General features: G+C 38.4%; 1 protein-coding gene across 5 annotated transcripts in view; it reads right to left on the minus strand.

The window, feature by feature from the left end:
• The window catches only part of USH2A (usherin), a 751,068-nt gene that overhangs the window by 416,047 nt on the left and 311,139 nt on the right, over positions 1 to 23,882 (minus strand). For all 5 annotated transcript variants that reach the window (XM_040461001.1, XM_040461002.1, XM_040461003.1 and 2 more), the window contains exons 28-30: positions 20,834 to 21,037; positions 20,626 to 20,706; positions 17,571 to 17,765 (exon numbers count right to left, since the gene is read on the minus strand). In XM_040461001.1, the coding sequence (XP_040316935.1) occupies positions 17,571 to 17,765; positions 20,626 to 20,706; positions 20,834 to 21,037 (480 nt within the window). The remainder of the gene's footprint in view (positions 1 to 17,570; positions 17,766 to 20,625; positions 20,707 to 20,833; positions 21,038 to 23,882) is intronic.

The raw sequence follows: 23,882 nt of genomic DNA on the forward strand, positions 1-23,882 counted from the left end.
AGTCTAAATAAGACAACTTGTGTGTCTGAATTAGTATAATGCCATTCTAACAAGAAATGAATCATCCCCCAGAGAATGAGACTTTTATTCCTACAGCAAATAAGAAAAACATGTTGGGATATGAGACTAGCTTCCCTTGTTCATCACTTAAGTCATGTGACCTATGTGAAAAGCATTCCCTCTTATGGATGGTAATGATTTAGCTGGGGCAAAGGAATGCTGTGTCCAAAGTGATCCAGTGGTTGTATCAAGCTGGTGCTCTGAAATCTTTAGTATGGGGATGCATGATACAACCAGGTAATGTCATCACTGAGAAGCATTATAAAAGCAATTCCGTTATTTTACAATTTTGAAGACTGGCCTTACACAATGCCTTATCCTGAGACATTATTTCTTTCCAAATCATGGCTGAAGTACAGTGTTGGAATTATGACAGTTACATCAACTTAGCAAGAAAGGCATTAACATGGACTTTAAGAAGGATCATGTCAAACCAGATACTAAACGATATCACATTCACTAAATGGTCTTCAGTATTTTGTTCAACCTTTTTTGCCTTCACTAAAGGAGTTACTTTGAATGTATATGTGTATTATGAAATTCCTTTGCTAAGTCCTGCCACCCCCATTCTTAAACCTTAAGGAGTTTAAAAAACAGGAAATACTCTACTCATAAAACTTGCTTTCTTCAGCCTTGTGCTCTGATAGAGAAGTTGGCCAAATTGTATTTCGTAGAAATATCCTAAGATTCTTAGAGAAAGATGCTGGAGAGAAACTAGATCATCTTTCAGGCCATTCATCAAAGTGCTCACATTTCCCATTTCAAGGCAGGTGAAACCATAACAAACACTGAGACATGAGAGCTGCAAAATAGGAAAAAAGAAGAAACAAAGGCAAAAGGTGATGTTTTGGTTCTTGCCAACTTCAAATCCCAGGTGGAAAGTTTTGGATGGTTTGTAAATCGTCACTTTCAAAAACTGTGCTGTCCTTTCTGAGGCCAAGGTACCATTTCTTTCCTATATCCAATGAGGATCTTGCTCATAATGTTTTGTCTCAAAGTCTGTCAAAACATCAGAATATTTGTTTGTTTGTTTGTTTGTTTGTTTATTTATTTATTTATTTATTTATTTATTTATTTATTTATTTATGAGAGAGAGAGAGAAAGAGAGAGAGAGAGAGAGAGAGAGAATGTGCACAAGCAGGGAAGGGGCAGAGAGAGGGAGAGACAGAGAAACCCAAGCAGGCTCCACACTGACAGCACAGAGTTTGACTCAAGGCTCAAACTCACAAACTGAGAACCAAACCCTGAGATCATGACCTGAACTGAAATCAGGAGTCAGATGCTTAACTGACAAAGCCACCAGGTGCCCCCATAATAATTTTCACCTAAATACAGATCAGTATTATCTACTTCCATAAGAAGAGTAATGTAATGATTCAGCACTTTTTATCTCCTTGTTACAGTTAGTGCTTGGGGTCAGAGAGGGGGTTGGTCAACCTAGCCATCTTCCCTAATTCAGAACAAAGTCATCCTAGTGTCTAGGACATGTGGTTTACATCTTGTTTCTTAGTATAGAGAGTTTATGAAGATGGATTAAAATTGATGGTGTAAGAAATTCTGCTGTTACCAAAGAGGGTAATTACATTCTCTCCAATACTATGTAAGATAGCCTTTCTTGGATATATGCATAAAGATCATTGAGTGATTGGCCTAATGGCCTTACTTTAAGTGTCAGAGTCTTACTTACTATACACTCTCCAGAAAAAAAGGATAGTACTACCATGATAGTATATCATCACCAAAAAGTATTTATCATTTCTTGTCTATGCCACTGGGAAAGGTAGTAAAGAATACATCTGATCTCTATAGTTTCTAATCCAAGAAAATATTAGATCTTGTAGGCTCCTAATGATAACAGTAATACAGAATAATTCATAAAGAAGAGTGCTTGTATATATGATAAGTGGACAAGAGCATCTATAGATCTGGATTTCCTGGTCCAATGTGATAGACCTTTGTCTATCATTTAATTAATGACAAAGAGAAAAAAGGATAATCACTGAAACTATGTTTCAGTATTATATTAAAAAGAATACTAAAAAATATACAATGTGACTTATTTATAAATGAATCCTAGATAGAAAAATGTGACATATTCTGCATCCATAGAAAACCCAATGAGAGACAGTGGGTGTAATCTCCCTTTATGACACCTGGGATGTTTAAAATAAAAAAGTATATCCCGACAGTGAGAAATTTTAAGATGGGTTCTCTTTCTTTCAGACATCACAGAGAAGTCTTTTTTTCCTTTGAATTTAAGACTGTCCCAACCCTCTAGGCTAGCCAAATGACCTCTCAAATTTCCTTTCAGCCACAAAACTCTGTGAAATCAGAAAATGGTCCCAACCATGTCAGGAAACCTGCCAGTCCCTTTTGATAATGGAAGAGGATGAGCTGAAAAAACATTCAATAAGCATAAAGTAAGCATTATTGATGTCTTAAAAGTGTTAGTATCCCATGAAACACAGGAGTGTTGGTATCCAGATTAAAATCATTGGCACCAGCAGGACCAGACCTCTCACTGCTAAGCGATAATGCATTTTGCATTAATGCTTAACATTGAGAAATCTTGACATGCCACACCAAGGGAGTTTGAAGTAAAGCAAGTATATTCCCTTTGAATTGCAGTCCTGTGGGCCTTGGTGCATGCAGAAAGCCCAGGCTGAAAGACTAGGGACAGGGACTTCATTTCCAGAAGGAAAGCACATCACAGTAGGAAGTTTAAGAGTCCTGGTGTCTATGGCTCCAAAGTCTGTGTTCTGAGGGTTTCCACCCAGCAGAGGGTAAGAGCCTTATCCTGGAGGATGCTGAAATTTAAAAGTCCTTCAAAGTGATTTAGGACACTCTTTGAATGCAAAGGATATGTCCTTTTACGTCTTTACTTGTCCTATTTTCCTGAAGCTCTTAGGATGGTTTACCAAAGCGGGCACTCGATGCTCGATGGAAAAACGAAGACTTTCCATCTGCTTAGCACCACTCAGCTGTCTCCCTCACTCTAAGAGACCCCATTCCCATTCTACCCTTTCCAGGGAGTCTGCAAAGTAACAGACATTGTTTCTTTTGACTGATGATAATTATTTCCAACACTGTCTTTCCTTTGCTCTAGCCTCAAGTTTCAAAGGAGCCAAAGAGAAATATCAGTAATTGGAGGCAGCCTGGCTACCTGAGAGAAAATCATTGTGGAGCTGACACCAGCTGTGAGAGCTTTTGAGTCTCTAATAGAACTCTGTGTGCCGAGAAGCAGGAAGACAACAGAGGAGCCAGCTGTGACGTTGGAATTTTATGATTAACTCCTCTGACTAAATGCAGACAAGTATAAATGCTCTGCCCGGAAACCGAACCTGAGACACAAAGCAAAATGGCATCCTTTGTAAAGCCCAACACATTTCTGAGAAGAAAGAAAAAAGGCTGTTTCTATTTACATACTTGAGCGGACTCCTCCTCCCTCTCCCACCCCACCCCCAGCTGCCAACCTAGGTGTTTGGCCGCCATCCACGGTAATCTGTTCTCCTTCATTATGTTAATCTGTGGGCGGAAAGATTTCTGTCATCTTCGAATCGCTTGTACAGCAATGGTAAACACCTTGGCCTGTCTGTAATTGGACAGGTGTCTGCATTGATGTCACCCAGCTTTTAATTCAATTAAAGAACTGGCTGTTCTGCTCTCATTACCCACTCATTTGTGTTGCACTTTTAGCCTGGCAGTGAAATCTGCACACAGCAATCGCCTACCCTGAGACCGAAGTCTGGTCCCTCACAAAGATCACGCACAATATTTCAAATGGACTCTAACAACCCAAGAGTATGTTCACGTTAGCGAAGGCATTTGACATAATATATGCACCCTCCTTCTTTCCCTCTCTCTCTCCCTCCTTCCCTCCCTCCCTGGCTCTCCCTTTAAATTCTGTATTATCTAAACAGTGTCTTTTACCTACTAGCCAGTAATTAGGAGCAGTCCAGCAAACAGAAGAGCTGTTTCTAGCTTCTTCTCCCCAGGGCTTCTCTTCATCTCAAGAGAACTCATCAGAGTACAATGCTCTTATTTATTTGCTGGCATTTCACATTTGGATCAAGGAAGTGAGGGTGGGCAAGGGAAAGGCATTTATTAAGAGGGCCATCTGGTGAGGGATACCACACAGGCACGGCTGCTACCGCTACCTGGAGACATAATGGAAGAACCCACCTTTTAAAAGAGAACCAGCCAGAAGAAGGGAAGCAGAAGACAGGGAGACTTTTCTGGTGTAGGCTTAGGCTGCCGTGCTGATAAATTCTGAGTTTTGAGTATACACCCCAGAATAAGTTTTGAGCTGCAAACCACGCTGGTGGGTGGATTAAAGAGAGGAAATCCACCCAACATGCCATGCTTTCTGCCCACCTAAAGGAACCTCTGAAAATAAATTAAAGGTCTAACACAGACATTTTGACACAGTGACCCCATGAAACTGAATAATGACATTTGTTAAATATGGATGAAAACTTAAGGGTCTAACAGAGATCTGGAAACACACCCAGGATGCTTCTCCTCTGGTTCTTAACAGCATAGAAGGTGGCAATTTGTTGTTGTTGTGGTTTTTGGGAACTATTTTAAATGAAAATTAGGATCTCTAATATTTATAAAATGAAATTCAGTTTTCATTTCAACCAAAAAGTGGAATAGTAAACACCTTTACCTCAAACCTAAGGTAATCCTCTAAACACTCTAAAACTAATTCTTAATGTTTAATTTCCTTTAAACGGTTTTTCTGATTTTGTTCAAAACTTGTAGTAGAAATTACAGAAAATCATATACCTGGGATAAAGAAAACTAAACATATTTTGATGTTTACAAATAGGAAAAAAATTTCATTCTTTTATTTTTCTTTATAAAATATAGGGTCTAATTCCAGTCTTTGAGAATGGTTCAAACAGGGATTTTAATTGACCTCAAAGTATTATCCAGTTAAGATTCTCTCAGAAGGCTTACATCTAACCTAATGTTTAATCAATGCCTTTGTCTCCGTCATTTCCATTGTAATTCTGCAATAGGTTTGAAGCCATCCAGTCATTAACTCTTCATCTAACCTCAAGGGGTGATAGTGGAATCATTAGAAGAACCCTCAAAGAAACTATTGGATGTGAGTAAGTAGGGAGGCAGGCAAGAAGACAGGAGGAAAAGAAAAAGAAATGAAAGTCACCCCTTATTGATCAGTGTCCCAGGTCCTTGCTAAGAACCTCCTATCCTATTACCCCATTATACAGATGGGGCTGCTGTAAGGCAGAGTCTGGAAGGTGTTGCTCAAACCCAACAGCAGAGCAGAGTTTGGAACCTATGTCTTCTGACTCCAAGATTATCGTTCTTGCTATTCAACCCAAACCCCAGTTCTGCAAGAAGAAAGAAGACGGATTGAAATGATGTCACTAAAAGTAGCACACTTTTTATAGCAAATTATTTACAATTACACCTTAAAATTTGTTAAAAGGTTCAAGTTTATTGCTAAATCCTACTGTGTTCAAACAGAAAATAGCATATTTATCCTCCAAAATGAGCAAGTGTGTAGGCCTATAATATTCCCTTATGAAAAGAACTGATTTGATTCAGACTCTGAATCAGTGTGTGTGCATACATGTGTGCTTTTGAGTAAAACATTGGGCATGGGTGTGTGTGTGTGTGTGTGTGTGTGTGTGTGTGCGCGCGCACACGCGCGTACATATATTTTATTAGTTCCAAATGCAATACAAATATAAAATGGTCACAAGTTAGAAAACAGAAAAATTGGGAGTGACTGTTCCTTTTCTTTATCAGTTCTTATTGGTAACCTTGAAGTATTTGTATCAACTACTATAGTATTATAGATATTCCTACTTGACTATCACTATACAGCAAAATTTATATGCCACCCTCATTTTTAACCATGGTACAACACGTAACAAAAAGAAATCCACATCCTGCACTGCAGATTCTTACTGCATAAAAGAAAATGAATAACTTGTAAAAAGGGCTATCTGCAGATTTCACAATGTACAACTCGTTCAGGCACATTATGTATTCAGGAGAGTTAGACAAAGCTATTAACTCATCAACACTGCATTACCTAATGAAATTCTTCTACATTAGCTAAGCAGGAACATTACATCATTTCTATTTTTACTATTTATGTCATAGGCCATATTTTTGTCCTGTGAAATTTTTCATACCATTTCAGACCAAGATTTACATTTAAAGAAATAGTTTGTAATAAACTACAAATATGGAATGTTAATTTATGGGGTACTGTAAAAATGGCAAAGACTTCCTCAAAATTCATCTTTTAATAATACCATCAAAATTAATTTTTAAAATTTACTTCTGAAGTTTGCCTGTTGAGGCACAGACCACTAAGTGCCCCCTCATTATATATTCTCCTTTTCTTCCACAGTACAACAGAAAGATGGCTGGACAAATGGCTACTGTGAATAAGGACAACGTTTCTCAGCAGCTAAGTATAGCTATGTGACTATGAACTTAGTTCACAGACTTTTTAAATTCATAGACTTAAGTTCATAGTCACATGGCTATACCTACTAAACACACAAGTATAGAGAGATAGAGGAACAACTTCTGAAATATGTCTTTGCAGTGAATGTGCATATCCTTTTTCAACCATTCCACTTTCCTGCTGGATGGAAACCAGACTGGATTGTTGAAGCTCAGGCAGCCATCTTGGACCATGAGGCAAGTAGTCCTGTCCCTAGTGTGGCATAGCAAAAAGATGAAGTGTATGGGTCCCTGGCACTGTGAACATCTCACTCCTACATTGACTAAACTTGAACATCTATTACCAGAAAAAGAAAAACTTAATCTTGTCTAAGTCACTGTTATTTAGATCCTTTCAGTAAAATTAAATAAAAATTAAAACTCATCTCCACTGTGTTTCCCCATAAAACTTTGTGATTTTTTAAAATATAATATTATACTTTACAGAAAGTTCTTGGACCATATTTTAATGGTATAAAAGCAAATTATTTGTTATGCACAATAAAAAATATTAGAAAAAACAACAATAAAAGCAGATTGTAAAGGTAGGATCTAGCACTAGCCTGGAACAGAGTAGATAATGCTTTTGTTTTTAATAAATGAATATTTTCTGTTCTGTGTAATTATCAGCAATATAGCAGTATTGGCTTCCATTATTTTTAATTGCAAATTATAGCACTGGAGTTCCATTATGAGGTACAAGTTTGGGAACTAATTTTTAGATTCTATTTACCCTACCAACATTTTTTTTTCCGTTGGGAATAAGCATATTAAGTTCCAAATATATGTTTAAGTTGTGATAGTTCTGCACATTATTTCATAAAATTAGAGAACTATAACACTGATGAGACTAGTAAAAATCAGTAGTTCAATACTCAACTCAGCAGGATAAAATAATATTAACGTTTCATTAACTAGAAATGTGTTAGCAGGAAGCTGCATCTGTTCATTTGTCTATTTCTTCATCACTTTAAGAAAAGTGTATTGATCATCTACCTTAAGCAAGGTGCTGAGCAAGACTTAAAATAAATATAAAGTATGATACTTGTCCTGAGGAACTTATTGTTTAATGAAAATATAAGCTGGGTGCACAAAGGGCACCCCTAGGGAGTTTTAACAACTGTTGAGTCAAGAGTTCCCAGCTGAGTAGAAAAAAAATCACAGTTTTTATTATAGTCATCTCTCTGCTGGCTTCTCTGGTAAGTATGATAATAGCTTATATTATATATGATATATACAATATATGTATACATATACATATATGTATACATATACGCATACATACATGCACATACACATAAAGAATAGCATCTCACTTATTAATGGACTAATGGCTGAGCTTAAGTTCCAAAGTCAGGCATAAGGCAAAATCACTTATGATTTAAAGTCCCCTTGACAACTCCTTGTATGGTCCATAAAGTACAGTACATTTGATTTTGTGTATGCCTCTAACTTTTCATTAATCAAAGATTCTCTAGGGCTCTTGATTCTTCATTCCTTTTTATACCCCCAAAATGACTTTTATTTATTTTTTGTCAATGATTGGGAAACCATACAATTATTTGCACATTCTTCCTGGGTAGCAGATATTGACAATTTCAGAATTGGATAGCATCTTTTGTCTGTGCCGTTATTTTAAAAGGTTTTATTGTTGGTTGATTGGTTGGTTTTGTGTGGTTTTTTTTTTATGTATAGTTAAATGTTTGTAATCTAAATACATGCAGATGAAATTCTATTTCATTTGTTGAATTGCACTGGGATTTTTTTTTTAATTTTTTTTCAACGTTTTTTTATTTATTTTTGGGACAGAGAGAGACAGAGCATGAACGGGGGAGGGGCAGAGAGAGAGGGAGACACAGAATCGGAAACAGGCTCCAGGCTCCGAGCCATCAGCCCGGAGCCTGACGCGGGGCTCGAACTCACGGACCGCGAGATCGTGACCTGGCTGAAGTCGGACGCTTAACCGACTGCGCCACCCAGGCGCCCTGCACTGGGATCTTTTATCACTGAACCCAATGGGCATCCTGAAATTCAGCACTTTTTTTTTTTTCTTATATAAATAGTGAGCTCCCTGACTTCTACTGGGCATATGGGGTTAGGGATGGTAGGTTTGGACTTGTTTGAAATGCAGAGTCTCACATCCATCTTCATATCTACTGAATCAGAATCTTCATTTTACCAACATCTCAAGTAATGTTCACTTCTTCTCCTTGGGCAACATTCAAAAGCACTTCCCTTAAGAGCAAGAGGCCCTACTTACACTACCTCTATTTCTCCACTTGCCCTTAGCAATATTCTGCCTGCAAAACTAATGTAGTTGAGACAAGGAGCAGGTGAAAACAAAGCTGGGATGAATTCAAGCCCAGCAGGTGAAAATGACCCCTTCTCTCCTGGCCACTCCCCTGTCTCATGTTCTACAATATGTGGTCTATAGACCTTCTTCAAGGGAACCAACTGGAACACTCAGTCAAATGCAGATTGATAAAATCTAACCCCTATACAGACTCTTGTGGGCGTTGGGGAAGGACTCAACAATGTGCATTTTATAAGCAATCCAGGAATCACTTTCTGACCAACAGAGCTGAAAATCACTCATTATTACTACCAGCTACAGAAAAGAAAGAAAAATGAGAGACAGATCTTCATTATGCTACCCAATTTCTTTAGGTAGAAGACTAGAGTCTACTGCATCTGAGGACTGAACCAATTTTAGTAGCAAAAGGTATATTATTAGTTGCATCATAAATTAAAATGCCTTTCATTTATTTTTCTACACAAATTTAGATTTATTTGGGTAATCTGAAAGATGATTATTATTGGTTCTTCCACTAAAATACAGTGTATAATAAATATTATTAATTTTTAGTATTTATTATTCTAAAGAAAGAATATATAACTCTTAGGCTTTAGCTCAATGCAACGCAGCAACAAAATTGAGAAAATAGTTTCGGTGTACCAATTATAGCCCTAACACTAATGCCAGATGCTAGACTAATTATGCTGATAATCAAGTTTATATGTTTAATATCATAAGGAAAAAAAGAAGAAAAAAATATTGTATATGTGCAAATTCTTGAATCCACTCATTCTTGACATAATTTCAAATCGAATTGTGAAGTCACTTTCTGAACAGCCCTGGGTTTGAAGGGAAATGCCAGGGCTGTCTCTCTGGGAAGCCACTTCGCATGTTAACAGGGCTGGAGGGAAAATCAGCAAAAGCTACCAGAGTTAATTGGAGCCCTTTGCAACAAGTCTAAAGATACACTGGAGTGATAACTGCAGGGCTTTCTACCCTGAGGCTCCATCTGAGGATATGAACTTTCAAGAACTCCCTGCTCTGAACCCTGGCCTTCGGAGGGCACAGAATCCAGACCTGGTAGCCCAAAGGGGCCCATTTGCTCCTGAGTGGGGCTGTTAACCCTTGGACTCTCTACCACTACTGGGATTTATCTCATTTAATCCTCTGGTAGCCAAATTCATGAATGGTAAATATTCTGTCCCACTATTCTATTCTTCCAGTTCTCCTAGTTAATATTCATTTTTTCCCTCTCTCTCTTGCTTTCTGCATTTTGTCAGCGTGACTGTCATTTCCCACTTCTTCCCAATGCTTGGCACTTAAGTTTTGTTGTCCTGTGATTTTCCTTTGTTAATTTTACCTACTTAATTTTAATACTTTATCATCTTTATCTAGACATTTGCCTTTTTTGAGTCCTATATTTTCAAGTTTCAGTTGGGAGATAGAAGTTGCCATAAGCATGTCTGGGTAAAATTGAGACTTGATCTCAGTGCTCCCCTTAACAGTGTTCCCCAGTACTGGGTGTACAACAGAATTTCCTATAGACACTTTAAAGATATCAATGTCCAGCCTGTGTTCTAAGCAAACAAAAAATCAGACTCTTTGCAGGTGGAGTCTGGGCATCAGTAGTGTTTAAAGCTCCCTGGGCAGCTCAGTGGCACCCATGGTTGAGAATCGCAGCCTTATAAGAAGACCAATGAAATGACCAAAGATTTAGAAATACCTGGAAGGATACAAGGCCAAGACAAATTGACTACTTGAAGGATAGCCCAGGGCAAACCGAATCCCCAGCTGGGTACAAAATGCCCACAGCATCAGCCCTTCTTCTTTACCAAATACTGGGAAGAAGCATGTTGAGATTTGCTTATTGCCGTGAGTCTAGAGCAATTTTACCTCAATTGACCTGGCAAAATCCCAGCGAAGGTTTTTATTGACAAAAACTAAGTGCCTACTTGGGTGACTTGAAAATGATTGAATTTTCCTGAGCAAACACTCAATCTGAAGGTACATTTAGGGTTGGGGCAAGTGAGGCATGGACATGGAGGTCAGGGTGCATTTAGCCAACGAGAAGAACATCTGTGACTCGAGAGGAAGAAGAGAGCACAGAACTCCAACTACAGACTATTATGATCTGGGGCAGACTTAATTCAGGAAACCTGTATAATTTTTATGCTACTAATAAGACATAAAAGAACTTGGAGTCCATTAAGCCAAAGATGGAAGATAAGTGGTAAACAACAGTGATGAAAACTGAGAATACTGAGAGGTAGGCAGAAGACAAGGTGAGCTGGATGAGAGGAGAAATAAATGCAAATCATATCAAAGACTGAAATAGAAAAATTTTAAGATCACCTTAGAAGGCTCAGAAAGCAGAATCAATAACAAAAACTCAGAATATGAAAAGGGAAATAATTATGAAGCAATAACTTAGAATTCAGAGACCAAGTAATATAAAGATAATGATTAATTTGTTGAACATTCACTATGTACCAGAGCAAAATATTCTATGTAAGTAATTCATGTTTTATCTTTACAACACTTCCATAACACAGAAGTTTTTATACCCAGTTTATATGTGAGGAAACTCTGATATAGGGATATGTTATTTAATGTGCCTGGATCATACCACTAACAAGTGACAGGGCTGGAATTTGAACGTAGATTGATTTGACTCTACAAAGCTGTGTGTCTGGACTTCTCAAATAAGAGGACCAACTTGGAAGAGACACACAATACTGAAAGCTGGCATTTTTTACCAGAAGTAATAGGGACATATACAACAGCAAACTTTCCAAGCTGAAGAAGGATCCACGAATAAAAGAGTTGGCTATATAATAGCAAGAAATACATGAAAAGTGATGAACACATTTTATAACTTAATTGGTAAAGAACCGTATGTGAACCAGTAAAGCTAAATTGCCTTGTGCATCCAGTAATCAGCATTGTTTCATGCAAAGAAATATCACTTTAACAACCAAAAGTAAACATTAAAATCTCACCAAAAGTCACCTCAGAAATGCAAAAGGGGGATTATTTAAGATCAATAACAAAACTGATCTTCCTCTCTTGATACGTTATTATCTCAACCAACTGGCAAAGCAGTCATCACTGTCCAAACTCCACACCCCTCATATTTACTCCAAATCCAGCCTTCGCTCTCTACTTTCTTACGCCTCTGTTCTCACTTTCTAGCACCCTTTTCTCTTTACCATTAAATGCTCCATAATCTTGAAGATAACTTCCTACATGCATCCTTGTGTGTTCATTTCACAATTGTGAACAGCAGATATAACTTTAAAGCCCCTTGATGGGGGAAAAAAAAAAGTTAAAGAATTCTTAGTCCACACAGGCAAGAACAAAAAAATAAAAGAATAGTTTGAAAAGTCATTAAAAAATAACAAATAAAACTGGAAAGCATGATATATAATGGCAGAAGTAAGAGCCGTTACATAAATTATAAAAATAAATGTGAACGAGTTAAACTTAATTCAATTTCAAATTGAATATAAAACTTAATCAAACTAATTCTATTTTAGAGATATGTCTAAAACAATGTGGCTTTGGACATTAAAATATAAATAACTAATGTAAGGTAATGTAAGAAAAGAGCACAGAACTCCAACTACTGACTAATATGCTCTGGGTCAGACTTAATTCAGGAAACCTGTATAATTTTTAAATCACCAGTTTTGTGCTACTAATAAGACCTAAAAGAACTTGGAAAGGAAAGGAAAGGAAATTACAAAGAAAAAAGAAAGTTTCTAAAAGAGAAATTAACAAAACTGTATTGATAGCTGAGACTTTTTCCTTAGTTTTTTTTACAGATTGGGTATATAAAAATAAATAACAATTGGTCAGTGGCTCTCCAATTTTATTTTCTCTGTACACCATTCACATGACTGACATGCCCTTTAGTAACACCCAATAATATACTGTACTGGTTTCAATCCGGGGAGGGGGTGTATTATCCTCCATGGGAATATCCTTCAGAATCTTGGGAGAGGCTGGTATTTTTTTTTTTTTTTTAGATTTTGTTTAAAGTTTATTTATTTTGAGAGGGGGCAGGAAAAAGCAGAGAAAGAGGGAGAGAGAATCCCAAGCAGGATCTGTACTGTCAGCATAGAGCCTGATGCAGGGCTCAATCTCATAAGAACCATGAGATCATAACCTGTGCAGAAATCAAGAGTCAGATGCTTAACCAACTGAGCCACCCAGGCGCCTCAAGCTGGTATAATTTGTAAATTTCTGTCCCTAGTTTCTGATTTGATTTTACTTAAGATTCAGAATTGCTAATTCAGAGAATCTGCATTACATATTATCAATATGGTATATCTAATATAAACAAATATTAGTCTACCCTGAATGGAGATGATGGGTTTCCTTTTCAAATTATCAACAGAAAATTAATGAAAAGTTTTTCCAATATTATATTTACTACAGAAAATGTTTTTTTCATCTTCACATAATGCAAAAAAAGGAAAAGAAAAATGAGAAGTGATGAGGGTTGCAACATATAAGACAAACATAAGTATAATATTCTTCATATGGAAAGAGATATTTTATTTTATTTTATTTCATTTTTTTAATTTATTTCACTTTTTAATTTTATTTTATTATTTGAGAGAGAGAGAGAGAGCACGAACAGGGGTAGAGGAGGGGGACGACAATGACGAGGAGAGAGAGCGAGAGCGAGAGAGAGAGAGAGAGAGAGAGAGAATGAATCCCAAGCAGGCTCCATGCTCAGCATGGAACCTGACGCAGGTTTCAATCGCATGACCCTGGGATCGTGAACTGATCCAAAATCAAGAGTCAGACACTCAACCGACAGAGCCACCTAGGCACCCCTAAAAAGATATTTTAATTAATGGGTAAAATGTGAGGCTTCCAATAGAAAAACTGACAATGAAACTTGCTAGGAATGACATAAAGGAGGTACATATGACCAATAAGCACTGAAAACACTTAATGTCTCTAGCAATCAAATAAATCAAATTAAAACCATATTCTGATATATTTTGAAAAATTGCAAAGTTTTTAGCTCTAAAACTTACTCAACTAGGATGAAATGAAACATACACTCTTGTGCTGTGCTTATTAGTGTAAGTATATATTTTTACAGCCTTTTTAGAAGCATACAAATAACTGTTCTTTGTTGAGAAATTATTATATGTTAAGCATTATACTATACACTTAAAAATGTCTGATAACTAACACTTATACAGTGCAATCCATGTATCAAGTGCTGTCCTGTGTACTTTACATACACATAGATTCACATGATCCTTACAGCTATCTCATAAAGTAGATAGTTATTTCATTACCATTTATTTATAGGAAGTCAGAAGCAGACGGGTGTTAACTGATTTGTATAAGTTTACACAGCTAAAAAGCATTACAGCTAGAATATCAGACACTTAATATTTTTTATATTCTCCTAAGGTAAATATTATTCTCTCACTTCATAGGTTAAGACATAAAAGAAAGATCCAGGAGGACACATAACTTCCTCAAGTTCAAGAAGGGTAGGTAGCAGAATTTTGTATCAACATCTGCTTGACTTTAAGGTACAAGAGTATATAATGTTTTAAGAGCCTTTCATCCAGTTGTTCCGTTTTGAGAGATTTATCCTACCATTATTGTCAGGAATTACTTCAAAGGTTGACATATGGACTTTTTTTATGTTTATTTAGTTTTGAGAGAGAGAGAGAGAGAGAGAGAGAGAGAGAGAGAGAGAGAGCAAGACTGGGGAGGTGCAGAGAGAGAGGGAAACAGAGAATCCCAAGCAGTCTCCACGCTGTCAGCACAGAGCCCAATGCAGGGTTCGAACTCACAAACTGTGAGATCATGACCTTAGCTGAAACCAAGAGTCAGACACTCACCCAACTAAACCACCCAAGTGCCGCAGGACTTTTTAAAAAATCATATTAATTATAACAGCAAAAGTTGAAAGCCCAGCAAATGAGGAGGGACTGAGACAAAACGAGATTGGGAGAGGGGCAGTGGAAAGCAGCTGAGGCATTCTGAGGAGAGGGACATGATGTCTGGTTGCTTTGTGGCATGGACTGATGGTCAGTGAGAAAGAAAAGGGTTGCGGTTGTCCAGGTAAGAAGAGATTGTAGTGGTTTGGATTGGACAGTAGATAGGAGAAGACAGATGAATTTAGCACATAGTTTGGAAAATGGATCAATAAACATAGATATGAGGCATGAAGAGAATACAAAATGCTGAGAAAAATTATCAAGTTTGATTAACTACATGTCTGGAGGTGTCATTTATTTATGCTGGGAATGCAGGAGGAGTAAGAGTTCAGGTTTGGATATGGTCAATTTAGAGATTATGAGACATCTGTTAGAAACGTCCATCTTTCTAAGTGCCTGGTGAACACACACACATTTGGATATCTAGGTGGGAAATGGACTGGTGAGTCAGTAGCATCTGTATGGTATTTGGTGCTGTGGGAATTGGTGAGTTTCCTGGAGGAAGAATGTAGAAAAAAAGAAAGAGAATGAAAGATTCCAGGTCTAAATCCTGAGGTTCTCCAAAATGTAGAGACAAGCTTCAGAAGGAGTAAGGACACCAAAAAAAGGGGGGCTGAGAATCCGGTTGGAAAATGGAAGAGTCATTGAAGCAAAGAAATATTTCAATAAATGATGAGAAATCTACTGTGTAAAATGATGTTGAGCAGTCGAGACCAGGATTGTAAAGGGTCCTTTAGCTAGGTAAATATGGAAGTTGTTGGTGTCCTTTGCAAGGCAAGTGAGCAGAAGCCACATAAAGTGAAGAAATAATGGGTACAACACCCATAAATACTTCTTGCTAAAAGCAAGTTTGAGAAGAAGAGAGAGGGAGCCATAGCTGGAAAGGAATTTAAATAAAAGGAAGGCTTTTAATAATGGGTTTAAGGCTGCTTGCTTATGTTTAACAACAGGAGTTGATAGATTTTGAATGATTCTGGGAAAAATCCATCTGGGCACTGGTTCTCCAACTTTGGCACATCAGAGTCAGGTAAGGGGGGCTTATGAAAACCAAGGATTGCCGAGCTCTGCCTCCGGAGTTGCTGAGTGAGCACGTGTGGGAAGCCTGGAGAAGTTGCATTCATAACAAAGTCCCAGGTGATGCTGCCGATGTTAGTCCTGGGGCCACACTTTGTGAATCACTATAGTGAAGAGAGAGGTTATAAATATGACTGAGAGGAAGAGAAGCTACCCGTCACATCTCTGAAAAGGCAGTAAGAATTGGGGTCCAGAGGACTTCTGAAGATTTTATCTTTGAGGGGATAAGGAAAGCTTGGTAAAAACAGAAAAGGAAAAAAAGAGAGAGAAAAGTAAAAAATAAAGGTAATACTAACGTCAAATGCCTAGATTACGCCAAAAACAGTTTTAAGTGTTTTGGCAAACATTAATGCATTTAACCCCTAATAACAACACTATTGCTCAGAAAAATGCAATTAATATATATGTTTGCTAGTAAGATAGTGACAGAAATCCTATATGATAGATTCTGTTTCTTCTCTGGTGTCTATGATAATCTAATACATAAGCCCCTCAGCTGAGTGGGAAGAGGAAGGGAGGTTAGCATTTAGATTGTTTGGAAAAATTGAAAATATTTAATGAGAATAGAAGAAGGAACTTATTATAGAAATATAGTAGGATTGGCATAATTACTGAGTGCCCATTTGAAAATGAGGACCAAGAATTTGTAGTGACAAACTGCTCATTTTTGTTGTTGTTGTTTGTTTTTTGCTCCCACCCCCACCCCCACCCCAGCCCACTTAGCCTCAATGTGCAACCTGGGCAAAGGCAATCTACGGGCTTAATCGGGTTGGATTTTACCAGGTAGGTAAAGTAGGAAAAAAGAAACTAGAAGATGTGAAGTTGTGCATAATTGCTCACATATTTGGGTTGTAGTTTCTAAAAAATCTAAAGAAGGAAGTAAAAGGCTAGAAGAGGGTTACCAACAGATATTGAAAGATAATTTAAGTGACTCTGAAATCCATATCATTTTCCAAGTTGGAAAATTCTTTGACAGAGGAGACATTTTTTTCTATCAAATTTGTTGATGCGTTTTACTTTTTTTGGCCAAAGGCTGAAATTTGACGTTCCATTTAAATGTGCTTTAACATTTCACGAAGCTAAAAACTGCTGTCTTACTACATGTGCACGATTTGAGTACGGCGCACGCGTGTGATGTGTACAGCACTTTCCCCTCCAATCGTTCTGCGTGGCATAGCGCCCTGTGAGTAATTGATTCACTGGTTTGCCAGTCAAACTGCTGGTGCTCTCATCCTCCTCTACCTTTACATAATTAGGTTTAATCAACAATTTTCCAATAAATAATGGTGCTGTGAACTTTGGCTAGTCCCAAAGAGTAAATTTTTGCACGGTGAGATAGGTAAGCTGGTTCCATATGTATACATAAGACATCTAAATGATGTCTATGGAGTGTTTAAGGACTAGAGCCCCCTGTGACCTTATCTTTTAGGGAGGACAGGATATCAACCTTGTGATGAAGCTATCCATAAGAGCCCATAAACATTGTCGGATTATCCTCCTCATCCTAGGTAGATATAAGCTTCCATTTCATTAGATGGTTCTTGCTGTTTTTAACCAGGAAAAATATACGAATAACTCATGTTTTGGGGGAAAAATTCTTGAATAATGTTATTAAAAATCAAAACAAAAAGAAAATTAATAAAATCTACTCCCTACGGAATCACCCTTACCTGTGAGGGTGCTGGTATTAACAAACTCGGAACTGGCAGCGGGCATGCGGGGTGAACGGGGGTCATCCTCACTGTAGGCCCGCAGAATGTACTTCTCAATTACACCTCTAACCACAAAAGGTTCATCCCAGGTCACCTCAGTGCTATATCCGTTTATGCTGCGGACTCTTGAGGGAGTTGGCACACTTTGTGGAGCTGTGAAAGAATAAAAGAGAAAACAGAGAAATGGCCATTCTGAGAAGACTATCGCCTCTATTCTTCACTTTTAATGGCTGCAGTAAATCAGACTCAACCATTAGCATAAATACAATTTATTAGAGTTGTAACTTTTCAGCATTGATTTAATATGACTGCACATCTTGAGCCATTCAGTTTAAGCGATATTTCAAAACCATCAAAACTCCATCGACATAACGTTCTTTCGAGGGTAGTCCAGGTTTTCCAAAAACATTTAATGTACCAGACATGTTTTAAACATCACTCATAAAGAAGGAGGTGGATGGTAGGCAGATAACAAGTTCAAACAATATAATGATGTACCCCTTTGAAGCAAGATAATTAGACTGTTATTATACATCGTGGTTTGACACTTTTATATCTTCAATGTATTAGCCAAAAAATATCACAAATGTGATTGTATTGTACTTGGATGTCTGATCTAATTTTCCACATTCAATTGTTTTTCAAATTAATTTTGAAAAAGCAAAATTCTATCAGATACGATATACAGGATACATTCCTAATTGCATTTTAGGGGGTAGAGGAGCTGGAACCCTTGAGATTATACAAAATCATTTTCAGAATGTTCAAAGTGTTTTCTTCCAAGTATCTCAAAAAAAAAAAAAAAAGGAACACAAAATGGGGATGTTTAAAGGAACTGCAACACCGCACTCACAAGCTGGGTCCCCTAACTTTAGAAATCCATAACCTTTAACTATTTATTAGCTATTTTTCCAGTTCTGATCAGTAACAACTTCATCACTGATGAAAAAACTGCTCTGGGAACACTGAGAAAAAACCCAAGGAACTCCATGGCAGGATGATGGATGAGAGGCCCGCTCTAGCTGCCCGTGGACTCCTGAGCCCTGTCGATGGAGGATCATTCTGGTTTTCCCACATCAAATATCCTCCCTCTCTGACTTTCCTGTTCAGGCCAATAAAACAGGACAGCTTCAAGGGAAACAGCTTCAAGGGAGAGAAGCACAGAGGTGGAGAACCACTGTCTGTGCAGTTAAAACACCACGGGCACCTACAGAAAACACACAGGCCACACAATCAACATGCAAGCAAAGGGACAACGGGAGTGATGTTGATTTTATTAGTTCTGAAATGTGGTACAGGGCAAAGTACGGTGCCGTCTAACAGATGGCCTTCTCATAAGGGACAGAGCAAAACTGACTCAAAAATAATTAAATAGTGCAATTATTCTCCAACCCTTGGGAGCATGTAGCTGCTCAGTGTTGTGGTCAGATTATAAATATGAATTTATAGCATAAGACTTTGTGGTCAGATCATTGCTATAAATTCAGAGCTCTATTTGCATGCTCTCTCTGTGGTACTCAAAATGGGCACTATTATGCCATGTAAGCAATGCACTTTCTAGATACCTATTTACGTTGCTGACTTAGACTGAATGCCGGCTTTAGAGTGTATTTGTTAACAAAGCAGAGGAGGTGAACTAGGGGCAGAGGACAGGCCAGTAACAAATGAATATTTTATATCAGAGCTTTCTCCACGCTCTGAAGTTGAAAAGGATTTTAAGAGACTATTCGGCTCATTGTCTTGCCTATAAATAGATGATAATTTAAATCACCTTGGAAAAGTGTCAGGTTGTCCTCTTCTGGAAAATCTGTAGGCAAAGAGCTTTGAAAATTATTCTTAGTAGCCCATCTCAGTATTTAGTTATCCTAGACTAAGAAGATTTCTCAAAAGGTGTCTGGGTTAGTAGCCCATGGTTAATAATAAGTATGAGAGAACGTCTTGGTGAAAAACACACCTTTAGACAAACGGGGAGTTGTTAAGGATAAACTTCCTTCAAGAGACATAAATGGCAGTCTTACAGACATTTATTTGACTCTCTGACCAATATTTGACTCAAAATGGTAAAAGCCTACTGCCTCGCAAACCTTTTTGCAATGAATGCCTTCCTGTGATGGTATCATGTGAAAAGACGTTGTGGTCACTGTGAGAAGTACAAAGCACTTATAAGTCGGTTGTCTGAGATTTGATCTAATATATACTATCTTCTGGGTTTTTTTTCCCCCCTCTAACTCAAACAATTTGGACCCATCAGCAGTTTCTACCCTGGGAGAGTCATTCTAAGATCCCTAATAGTCACCACCATGGCAAACATCTGTCATGATGTGATAAAAGACATATCTGCTTCCAAATGGGTTCGGGTTGCAAATGTACCCTCTGCGGGAGAGAGGTGAGGGGGTGCCACTCCCTCCCACCCATGGCAATTAATCCTGACGTTAGCTCCTTGGGTTCTATGCAGTCTGTAAGTTTCCTGTCCATAGATATGTCACTACAGATACAGGCCTATTAGATCCTTAAGACAACTTGAACCTCCTCCCTTCTGCATCGGAAGAGGAAAGAATCAAGCCTGAGCAAACACTTACTAAATGACTGAAAAATCAAAAGCACTGACCTCCTAAGCATCTTAGCCATTGACATTTGTAAACCAAGGCATGTTCTTTCATAAGATTACAAACATACTACTTGCTTCAGGATAATAGTCTCTTCTTTTTCTTTTTTTAAAAATTTTTTTTTAACGTTTATTTATTTTTGAGACACAGAGAGACAGAGCATGAACGGGGGAGGGGCAGAGAGAGAGGGAGACACAGAATCTGAAACAGGCACCAGGCTCTGAGGTCAGCACAGAGCCCGACGCGGGGCTCAAACTCACAGACCACGAGATCATGACCTGAGCCGAAGTCGGACGCTTAACCGACTGAGCCACCCAGGCGCCCCTCTTCTTTTTCTTACATGCACAAACATGTATGCACAGAGATGTGCATGTGTGTGCACATACACATTTTAACATAAAATTTACCTGCTCCTGTTGTACGTCCCCGACTCCAATCACTGTACACAGAACCTCCTTCGTGAGAGGCTATCACTCGATACAGGTATTCTTAAACGGAAATAAGAAGTAGACACATGAAAATATTACTCATCTGGACTAGTAGTGGGCTGGCAGGGAGGGAAGAGGCGACAAGTGGGAGACATGTAACGTTTAATTTAGAGCACGTCCACATTACCTGTAAAAGGCTGGAGACCACTATCATAAACACTCTGCTCTTTTCCCCGGTAAACCAGGATGGAGTTATTTCCCCTGCAGTTACCAACGCTGTCAGTTGATAGGCATCCATCCAGATTGACTCTGACAGCACCGCTGGACACAGATGCCAAGTTAACGACAGCACCCCGTGCAAATTTAACATCCTTCACGCAACCACCGAAACCTAGCAAATAGCAAGGAATTAATATCACATAAAAGGCTTGAGTCATTAATTACCAATCATTTCTGTCCTCTGCAGGATTACGTTTTGATGAGGTGTGGGGGTTGCTGTAGATACAATTTTTTAAACTTTTGAGCCTCATTTGGGAAATCCTTTATGCCTCCTTCTGCTTTTTACCAGGCTAAGTTGTCACGAGGAAGTATTTATATTTATCTTGAAAAAATATATAAGCTGCTAATTATAACTGAATATATTCAATTGAAAGTATTTCTTATACTTCTTTAGGCCCACATTTTCTCATTCTCTTTATTCTTTTGAAATAAAATTTCAGCAATTAGACCTTATGGTAGAGGGCTAGCCACATGTCCCTCAATTCTGGAAAATTCAGTTACATATATAAGGCACTGTTTAAGCAACAAAAGTAGTATTTGAAGGAGCACAATTATTTTAACAAGCTCACTGGGGGAAAATACCCTTTGAGGATTGTTAGGCAAGATAGCAAGAGGGAGAATACTGTTTCAGTATATTCTGAAATGCTAAGATATTGGTATGAATTCTGTTAGAATCTTTCCAGAGTTAGAGAACTAAATCCCAGTTACAGCATACAGAGGAACTATTACTATGCTCTACTATTGTCACAGCGTTCCACAATTTTGACTACACACAATGGTCACCACTTTTATATTCACGTTAGCACCACAGAGAGCAAATTCAGCTCTGGCAACGGCAACATCCGGAGGTTTCTTGGAATATGTGTTCTACCCAGTTGACTCTCTGTATTGATAGCAGACAGCCTGATCTGAGGCTCGAACTCATGAACCGTGAGATCATGACCTGAGCCAAAGTCAGACGCTTAACTAAATGAGCCACCCAGGTACCCCACTACCCAGTTGACTTTAGAACGACCACAGTGCAGTGTAGTTCTGTGAAGTTTAACAGGAAATGTGGAAGGAATAGATTAGGAGTATGCACTGGTTTTTTTGTTAGAGAACCATAGGGCATCCAGTCAGCCAGGGAGTAGCAATGGCTTTGAATTACATGCTATTTTGTGTAAATAGAGATCAGCTCAATAGGTTTGCCAGCATTCTGCACAGAAAACTGTACAAAATTGTAAAAGAAGGGATGAACAGACTGGGTTGGAGATAGCACACACTGACTCTTACTGAACAAAATACTGTCAAGTTTGAAGGGCCCCAAACACATGCTTAGCTCTTTTCAAGATTAAAGCACATCAGCAGGAAGAGAAAATAAAACATAATGCAACGCCTAACAGTAAAATAAGCTAATAGTAACAATGACCATATTGTTCTCTTCAGCATTTATATGATGTCTTATTATGTCTTCTAACACATTAAGTTGCAGCCTATTTCCTTTTAAATGCCTTTGCTATTATTCACGTTCCTTTCGGCCCCACTGATCAATACTGCTAGTCTATCTTGAACACACAGTAGACACTCCATAAGTTGGGTGAATGGAAATGAAAGCAATGAAGTTCAATATAAAAGCATCTGCTTGAAAATTCAGAAGTTAAGAATTCTGATTTCTCTACCAGCAGTGATTTTCTGATGGCTTATAGCTCAGTTACCTAACTTCTCTCTACGCCGGTTTCCCTAACAACAAAATGCAAACAGTGGAAAGGCAGCTCTGGTAAACATCGAAGTGCTGTTATCAGAAAAGTCCCATTATTGTTTAAAGGGCACAGAGTTGCAGTTTTACAAGATGGACAATCTGCTGGAGACGGATGATGGCGGTCGCACAACAACGTAAATATACTCAATGCTGCTGAACTGTGCGCTAAATGGCTAAGATGGTAACATTTATGTATATTTTACAATTTATCGAATTAAGAATAAAAAAAGAAATGTCTTAAAAAATCATTCATGGTGGGGCACCTGGGTGACTCAGTTGTTTAATGGTCTGACTTCGGCTAAGGTCATGATCTCTTGGCCCATGAGCTCCAGCCTCACATCAGGCTCTGTGCTGACAGCTCAGAGCCTGGAGTCTGCTTCCGATTCTGTGTTTCCTTCTCTCTCTGCCCCTCTCCCACTAGTGCGCGCGCGCTCTCTCTCTCTCTCACTCTCTTTCTCAAAAATAAACACTAAAACAATTTTTTTATTAAAAAAAATTAATTCGTGGAATGGAATTTTAAAATTTGGGAAAGGCCATTGAGGTAGTCTTCCTTCATTCTGGAGATAAGGAAAAAGGTCCAGAGAGTATTGGATGAGGTTTCTAAGTATTAATCCTCCTTAGGAAGTGGTGTGCTGGCCTCAGGCCTTGGAGGTGAAGGAACCTGAGTTCTAGTGTGTGGTCCTCACCATGCTATGTAAGAACAGACAGACAGTTTTGCCAAATCAAGTCACAGTTCTTTCAACTCTGCACCATCAGAACGATTTCCACCAGAAATACTCTTCAACTACCTTCAAAATATAATTGGGATGTTAGGATAGAAAGAGGGGAAAGGGCCTAGCAGTGGGAGGAAAGGAGATGCCTCCTTTGCTTGCTTTTGAGAATCAGAAATGACTCCCCACCCCCAGGCCTCCAAATAACTAAAAGGTGGCCCAGAATTCTACACTGACAAATCACCACCCAACACAGAGGCACTTGGGCTGGTAGGAAGGCCTTGGCAGAGCTGAATTTGCTCTCTGTCATGCTAACGTGAATATAAAAGTGGTGACCACTGTGTATAGTCAGAACTATGGAACTCAGTGAAAATGGCAGAGCACAATAGCTCCTCTGTGTGCGTTCAGCCCCTACTCCTCCCTTCTCCACACAGGTCTTTGGGTAGAGCATAACCTGTGATATCATGTGCCATGGCCCTGTCGCCCCCAACCTGGAGGTAAGTGATAGT

Source organism: Herpailurus yagouaroundi, unplaced genomic scaffold, assembly GCF_014898765.1.
Source record: "Herpailurus yagouaroundi ecotype Mexico unplaced genomic scaffold, PumYag 253, whole genome shotgun sequence".
NCBI classification, from domain to species: domain Eukaryota; kingdom Metazoa; phylum Chordata; class Mammalia; order Carnivora; family Felidae; genus Herpailurus; species Herpailurus yagouaroundi.